This window comes from Colias eurytheme, chromosome 11 (assembly GCF_061535395.1).
Source record: "Colias eurytheme isolate Ceu_HAF_F1 chromosome 11, ilColEury1 Martin Lab GWU primary, whole genome shotgun sequence".
NCBI lineage: Eukaryota > Metazoa > Arthropoda > Insecta > Lepidoptera > Pieridae > Colias > Colias eurytheme.
Window position 1 is genome coordinate 3,355,061 of NC_142990.1, and position 9,074 is coordinate 3,364,134.

The window sequence follows — 9,074 nt, forward strand, 5'->3', positions numbered from 1 at the left end:
GGAAAGGTTTTTGGAAGTGCATGAACCCGGTAAGAGATGTTATGGTGACGGGTTAAATGATGTATATTTCAGCTATATCATTATATTCATATATCTCGCCGGTGTATACATATAATATAGTCAAAGCCGTGATATCATAATTTAAAGGATAGATTGTCAATCGACTTCAAATCAACTGCCTGGTTTTAGGGTCATTATAATCTCAAAGGTCAGTATAATAGCGAAACAGATTTAAAATTCTTTTGTCCCAGAAAGGAAATTTAGACTTTATTTCACAAAGAAGTGTTTTTGGGATAAGAGGCAAACGAAATTTAAAATCCCGTATAGTAAGATAGTTTAGAGATTCAAGAAGCAGATAAGAAAACTTTGAAAACATTTTATGCGGTTGAGTAATCTCTTGTGCTCGCGAGAGGTTTCCTGAAACTTCGCTGCGCTAGTTCCTTACATTACTCCAGTACAATGGTTATGTAACGTGTCTGATAGAATTCACGTCTAGAAACATTTCTATTTAAATTACTTAAATATTTAGAATTATTTTTCTGCCAAATCTAATACTATGTTAATTTATAGTAAGTCTAAAATGAACACATTAACTGTAATTAAAAGAAAAACAGAATATTATGCTCAGACAGAGACCACTTATGCTCATTGAGCGAAAAAATAGACACAACAACAAAGTCTAGGGATATTTTACAACAAGTATCTTAAAAATCTATGAAGTATTCGTGGTTGCTACACGACCTCGACGCGTTGAGACAAAAGAAAGCCATGAAATACACGAAGAAGCCCAAGGAAAACACTTTCACTTTGGAAAACAATTTCTGATAGTAGGTATTAATATTCACTTAAAAATATTTTCCTCTAGGTTGTGTAGACGACAATGACGCATTACGAGACTCCACACCATTTCATTCGCAAAGTAGAACTGCTGCTGCATTCACACAACAAAATGTAAAATCTAAATAAAGTGGAACTAGTGAATTGTGTGTTTCTTTACTATACATCTAGAGAAGTCCTGGCTTCACCTCCTCTTGGCAGAAATAATTAGATCTACAATTAACATTCTGCCCTAATATAAACTCCAGTAGATTCTGATAACATTGATAGTCATTTAATATTTTCCTATAGGTTGTGTAGACGATGATGACGCATTACTGGACTCCACACCATTCCACTCTGCAAGCAGGACGGCTGCTGCGTTCACACAACGGCATGTGGAGGAATCCTGGCTTCACCTCCTCTTGGCTGGGGACTTTTCCAAACTGAAGGACTTGACTGTGTGCAACTTTGACTTCTTGTTGGCTGCTGTGAGTTGAATTTTTTTTTTAACAGATTTGTTAGGTGTCAATTTTATTAAATTTAAACGATATTTATACTACGCCTATCTAATTTAGAGTTTAAAGCAGTTTTATAGTGACACATTTCATGTTTACAGAGGTTTAAATTTTTGTTGTCTGGTGGAAAATTTTGAGAAGGGTATTTTTTATTTATTTTAATATTGATAATTTTAGTAATAGCACACCCCGGACACTCCATACAAAATGATCGTTTTGACAGTCACACTGTAGAGACTGCAAATGTGTGTGTTAACGCTTTATGGTTGCCAACCATTTGTGACTAGCGTAAAAAAAATTCGCGTTTTTCTGATGAAATACATCCGTAAACAGCACAATATCTAACCATTTTCTACGAAAAACGATAATCACAAATCCAAAATAATAAAATTACTTTAAGTCAATTTGATTAATGTTGTCAATCTTCGTTGCGTATCGTCCTTGCAGAAAAATATGGCCCATTTTATGTCTGATCGCGCGGGGGTGAGGTAAGTTTAATTTTGGCGGGAGGCGGAGAGTGTCCGTTCTGTAGCGTTTAGCTACTATTATGTATTCTGTGGTAATAGTGTTAGATTTGACATTAATAATTAAATCAACGATCAAAGTGAGTTATTTCTATAGCTTAAGTTTGCGTGATTGTAATGAAATTGTTAAATTATTAATTGATGAACGTCATTAAAATCCTCTTACTAATAATATTTAGCCTGAATAGCGCCGATAAAATATTTGGGTTAGACGGCTTAATAGCTGTTTACATATTCGATCCAAGCCACATTTATTATTAACACAATACTACTACTGTGCCTAGCCTTATCCCAGTTCATTTGGGGTCGGCTCTCCTCGTCATTCTTTATTAACACAATAATTGTAAATATTGAATATCGAATGCTACGGCGATAGGAAACCATTTAAGTGAAATACAATGTTTATTATGTAGCTTCAGTGTTGTTACAATAACGTCTCAATTATTCACCAGGTACAAACAGTAACAATATCCTACCTCCGTTGTATACTGGAACACGTGCGTTGTTACATACTGGATAGAGACGTGGAACTTGTATATGGAGCAGTTCGTAAAGCAAGCGATATACTGACCAGAGACCCGATGCAATTAGGCGCCCAGGTTGGTAGTATAAATTGTTTCTAGAACTTTCGAGAACATTGATTAGTATTGCAATTTTGCTGGGTGCTCAGTGTGTAGTTTGTATGGAATTCTTATGGCTTCTAGAACTTTTGAGAACATTGATCAGAACTCCGATGCAGTTGAGCGCTCAGGTTTGTATGGAATTCTTATGGCTTCTAGAACTTTTGAGAACATTGATCACTCCGATGTGGTTGGGCGCTCAGGTTTGAATGGAATTCCATTTTATTCTAGAACTTTCGAGAACTATACTGACCAGAGACCCGATACAGTTGGGCTCTCCTGTTGGTATGATCTAGAACTTTCGATAATAAGAATATCTATGTAATTATTATTATTTTATTCATTATTTTAATAAGCTTTGGATTTGATTATTGGTCTATTACCTACGTGTTAATAATGTAATTTTGATCTTTGAGATTGTGAGAACTTAATTACTCTCAAACAAATAAGTTGGGTTTTACTTTATAAATTAAATAAATATTTGTAGTTTATATAAATGTGTCGAAAGTAATTCGTTTACAAAGTTTGGTAAAACTTTCTAGACCAATTAAAATTAATTATTTTTACGAAGTTTACTGCTTAGTGAGTTTAGACTTAATTAAACGTAAAATTTAATTTGTGACTAATAGGTTTACTATATTTACACAGGTATTTTGATTTATAATTATTTTTCATCTAGTGAAGCAAATACAAGAATATCAATGATTTAAAAATTTAATTTACCTACATATTATATTTTTTATAATCCGATTAATTCATAAGCGTTAATAACTTGCTTAATAGCTTTGCCACTAAACCTAGCGATGAATTATTTATTGCTTGTTTACCTTCGAGTTCAAAATTTCGTCCTACATCCAAGCGATTTGATCGCAACTTATAAACTTATCAAATTTAAAGCCTAAGTTACCATATGAAGTTTCTATCTAACTCCTTTAAGCTTAGAAGATTCACGTCGGATACGCTTAGTTTATGCTTGTTTTAAAAGACCCTTTTCTCTTATCTATTTGAACGGCGGCAGCTAGTTAATTGAACACGATCTTTATCTGGATAAATCGCGGCAGTTACTCTCAGGGAAATGGAATGTTCCAGAATGTTTATTGTACGTCAAACAACGAGCAACAAAACTAATACCGAAAGTACATGGTATTCGAGGGTATTGGAAAAGTACGAGTTCCACAAAGGTGGGGCGGTGTATTTGAATGAGCACACGATTGTATTGAAAAAGTAATAAACGTGGTACCTATATTGCGTTCTGTGAAAGCTTTCCATATCCGCTGTCGCCGACAAGTTCCGTCAGGTCGGTCATGTTCGTTTATACCTACGTTATTCGCTCGTCCAGATGTCAAATTCAATATAGTGTCCTTAAAATAGCTGGACAAAAATATTTACTTGTGTATTTTATATAAACTTGCTTTCCAGAAACATTTCAGTTGTTATATAAAGGCCCTAACATTGACCTATTGTTATTGGCCTATTTTTCTTACCCTTGTGTCTTAAAAATCAAATCTTATTATAGGCAAAACATGATTGTAAAAGTAATAACACCTAATTTTGAAGGACGCTTGGACATTTATGTACCTTAAAGACAACTTTAAAGACAACCTTTAAATAAAAAACTAAAACCGGCCAAGTGCGAGTCGGGCTCGCGCACAAAGGGTTCCGTAGCAGCAAATATAATAAATTACAGTTAAATCAACCTATCTCAAAAACTATAAGAGATACTTTGATCAAACCAAAAATCGTTGAAAGAGTTAATTAGCATGCATCACCTCTATTTTTTTTAGAATTTTATACCACGTAGTTATAAAAATAGAGGGGGGGGGACATACTTTTTACGACTTTGAGAGCTGATATCTCAAAAACCGTTCACTTTAAGAAAAATGTTTTTTAGAAAACTTTATATCATTTTAAAAGACCTTTCCATTGATACCCCACACGGGTATGTACATCGAAAAAAAAAATTTCATCCCTCAGTTACATGTATGGGGGGCCCCACCCCCAATTCTTTTTTTTACTATTTAGTGTCATATTTTTGTAGCGGTTCATACAACACATATTCCCATCAAATTTCATCACTGTAGTACTTATAGTTTCCGAGTAAATCGGCTGTGACAGACGGACAGACGGACAGACGGACAGACGGACATGACGAAACTATAAGGGTTCCGTTTTTGCCATTTTGGCTACGGAACCCTAAAAATGCAGCAAAGTACCCATAAACAAGTTTACTCACGCTCGAGGACCATAAAGATTGACACGCTCTGTTTTTCGATTATAAATTCAATCTTGTAAGGAGAGTGGATTTTTATTTCAACGAAATTGTCTGTATTGTGACGTGATAGATCTAAATAAAGTTGTATGCGATTCACTTTATTTGATAAAACAATGAAAATTAATCGTTTATTATTATACAGAATTCCATGTTAGTTTTTGATTGATTGAATTTAATCAACAAATTCAGTCAGAATGTAGATAGCGCGTTGTTTTGCATTTGAACCTTATGGCAGTATTTATTCTAATCCGCAACTTCTACTGCGCTCAAAGGGAATATTTTTTCCCAATTCTGCAACATTTTTGATTCTTCGCTTCTATTGACTGAAGCGTGATGTTATAAAACCTATACAGGCTAAAGCCTACCTCGATAGATGAACTATCCATATATCCATCACGAAATTGATTTTTAAATTCAAACTGTAGTTTCTGATATCAACCAGCTTGTTCAAACAAACAATTCAACCCTTTAGCTTTATAATAGTGTTTAACTAAATATGTAAATTCTTCGCAATAATATATAAATAATTCAAATTGCTCTCTTTCTTTCTTATTCTATTCCTTGATATATTTCCGAATTGAGACATTGAATGCGTTGTATAAGCAACAAGTCGTAGCTGTAATAAATTCAGATAACGCATCCGTACTCCGACGTGACTTAGATAGTCTTGAATACGCCTTCTATAGACAAGCAGTTACCTACGTCACTTGTGATATGATTCAATGTGAATACCGTTTATGAAGATTCATTTAACGTGCTACAACTTTTTATTATGATTTAATAAATATTAAAAATACTGATTCCTTTTGCTTTATCAGCTTAAACCGTAAGTTTAATACGATTTTGCTTTAATTTAAATCTTTTCTGCTCAGTTTAATAAAATTGAAAACCAACGTAGAAGATGAAAAAGGCAAACTGTTTTATACATTGAGTTATCCTTTATTATAATTAAGTGAAAAGTATTCAATCACATGCTAAGTATAGATATTTGTTCGCAATTATTACAAAGAACTTGATTTCGTATGTATGTGTTCCTTTATTTTTCTCCTCAATGCTGTATATTTATAAGGAACTAATTATATTCAAATTATGAAACTTTCTACTAGTGATGGATTTTTTAAAATCGATAACGCAGTTTGAACAATGCATACCAACAAAAACTTAAATCATTCATCCGTATAATACGTATACAATTAGTATATTATTACATTATATTTATACCTATATATCATACCTATGTATACACCTACCCAGATCATAGCGTGGCTCCGACCAGCGGTGGCCCGTCGAGGCGTGCTGGCGACGCTCGTGACAGCTGCCATGGCCTGGTGCGATGGGTATGACAAGCCTTTACTGGTCCCGTTGAATGGATGGTGAGTTATAATATCGACTTTATTGGAAAGGCTTTATGTAATATTGTTGTGAATTTTATGGCGATAATATTGAAAAGATGTTAGGCAAAAAAATTTTTGATAGAAGAGCCAGTCAAGAGCCTTAGTTGCGTTCTTATTTTTTAATTGTTATATTATTTAAGTAACAACGTTATACAGATGTGAATGTGACATTAAAATTTAAAAAAAATATAGCAATACTTCTTAATATCAGTTGTTAGATGTTTTCTTGTATTTTAGTCTTCCCTTCACGTACTACGATTATACATTTTATATCGTATCGTCGTTTTACAATGCAGATCTAATTGAATATATTTTTCATCGCGATACGTGAAGTGAAACACATGGGTAAAATAAAATACGAAAGTCGATTTTCAATCACTGATCATTCTTATTTTATTTATGGTAAAGTTCTTCTATAGGCGACGATAAATCTTTTTAATGTATCATTTAAAAGATATAAGTTGTTTCAATTTCGTTTTCATAACCTTGTTTCACGTAGCGTCACTGACGACTTGATTTTTAAATGAAAATAAGTTGCATTATGTTCCTTACAAATGAATCAATATAGGTACGGATCCATACAGAGCGAGAAGTCTCGCTAAACACTGAGAAAATCGTACATGCGATTTCCTCGGTTGAAGCACGTCAACACTGAACAAGCTATTTCGCGCAGCAATCGCTTCTCGAGGCTGTTCGGTCTTCGTGGACCCTCACAATGATAATAGACTTTATAAAAAAGTAATATCCATTTAATTATTTTTCCCAGGCTGCACCCGCCAATCGCGTCCACAGTCCGCGTGATGTCAGTCGGCACGGGCGGGGGTGCAGCGGGCGCGCGGCTGCTGCAGCTCGCGCCGTCCCGCCAGCACCTCGTGCTCGCGCCCTCCGCCGGCGACCCGCAGCTGTGGCACGTTATGTCCAACTCGAGAGTGCACACGTTTAAGGGTGAGTGTACACATATATATACACGTGCCATTCTCACGTTCAAGTCACACACACATGAATGTGCACACACGCACGCGTCCACTCACACGACGCACACACATACGCACGCGTCCACACGATACACACAGACCTCACATGCTCGCATGCAGTTGCGCTGGCGCAGCTCAACGCGAAGCCGATGGGCCGGGTTCGGCTCGACTACAAGACTAGAAACGCAAACAAAATACACACAAGCGCACATATATATAATATATACACATATATACAGTATACACACACCAAATGCATTCATACTGCGAACGATGTCTGTTGGAGCGGGCACGCATCTTGCGCGCAGTTATTGCGGTAGGACGTAGGTATGTCAACTTCAGAGTGCATACGTTCAAGAGTAACTACATACGCAATCACACACGCAACAATAGCATCTACAGTTAAATTAATGTTTAAAATTTATAAAAAATTAATTCAGAAAATATAGAAATTTGCCATAATGAAAACACTAGGAGTTGATCTTTGCTAATTTCACATTTCTATATCGACACTTAACGACGTTCGCGTCTTTTTACGTTACTAAAAGGAATAATGTAAAAAAATAACGAATCTGCATAAGATTTTTATGTAAGTACCTAGGTACTGTATGTAGAAGTCACTCAAAGTTTTGACGATTCCCAAAGCTATAGTCGAAACATGCTACGACATTTTATGAGCAGGCTAAAACTTACTTTCCATAAAGTTCGACACATACCTGCCTTATATTATGAGGTTGATAGGAAAATTTACCAAGTGATCATGAAATTCCAATACTTTCACCATAATTCCAGTTGATTGAGCGTCTATTATATACTTGGTTTTCAATTTAATTTTCTCGTCGTGGGTTACTTTCATCAAGAATTTTCTGATTATATCGAATACTCGTTTTATTCTTAGTTTAATTAAACGTGAATCATTTGTTTTGAAAATACATTTATCGTTAGGGTTTAAGTACATAATTTTATTAAATCAGCATCAAATTTACCGAAACATTTTTCCTGTAACGTCAATACAATTCGTTTCAAAACTGAAAATATGAGCACAAACCTTTCGTGGAAAAACAAACCTCAATTGAAATAATTCACAATCCGTGTTACCCTTAATTTATTTAGTTGTTGGAATTTTTGTTCATTCATCAAATCCTGCTTGCAGTTAATTAAGTTGCCGAGGTTTCATTACCCAGTAAGTTTCAGTTTATGTTCTTGAGCGGCGGGCGGCAGATCCCTTAGTCGGTTGTGGGCTCTGTAAATTTGCAAAACAAGGGTTATTCCAAGATTTCACATGTTCTGTATACCTACGTACCCCGTTAATGTATTTTAATTTAGCAACGCGGATTTGGGTCTGTTTACTCGACTGATGTGACATTTGGTGGCGCATCCACCATTTTTATTTTTCTAATGTCCCATTTTTTGCCGCGGGAAGCGATGTGTTTGTTCAATGGCGACTTTCCCGGGAGACTTAAAAGAATAAATTTACATAATATTTTTATAACTTAGCCAGAGAAAGATTGTCTTTTGCAAATCGTTCGTTCAAACGGTTACTTTTATAATATTATTGTAAGGAGAACAAAAATGGATTTGAAATGAGGAGATATCTATACTTTTATATATTCGGCCTCATTTCGCCGGGTACTTAAACGGCCCTCCAATTATTTAGATGGTGGGATTAAATGCCGTTTCGCACACCTGCCGACTGAAATTGAAAATCGCTATTGTGATTGCTTTCTAGTAAAATAAGACTCTTAAGGTCATAATTTACATCAATAACAAGAAATTGCGTTCGGTTCTGACTACTAATACCACCTCTTTGTTAAATTAAATTTAAGTCTGTGCTTGTTCGTTTAAAGAATTTACTTTGTCTCGTATAAAGTAATTTTCCTTGATTTCTAAGCTCTTTCTAATAAAAAATACTAAACTTGAAAGAAACAAGAACTTGTAAAGTCAGTATCAATTTCC

The 9,074-nt window shown here is 34.9% G+C and overlaps 1 protein-coding gene across 1 annotated transcript in view; it reads left to right on the forward strand.

Moving 5' to 3' along the window:
* Positions 1-7,918, forward strand: part of LOC149904422 (protein qui-1-like) — a 62,137-nt gene extending 54,219 nt beyond the window's left edge. Inside the window, exons 13-17 of the mRNA XM_090107052.1 lie at positions 1,129-1,307; positions 2,311-2,457; positions 6,005-6,123; positions 6,911-7,089; positions 7,911-7,918. Of these exons, the coding sequence (XP_089963178.1) occupies positions 1,129-1,307; positions 2,311-2,457; positions 6,005-6,123; positions 6,911-7,089; positions 7,911-7,918 (632 nt within the window). The remainder of the gene's footprint in view (positions 1-1,128; positions 1,308-2,310; positions 2,458-6,004; positions 6,124-6,910; positions 7,090-7,910) is intronic.
* The last annotated feature ends 1,156 nt before the right edge of the window (positions 7,919-9,074 follow it).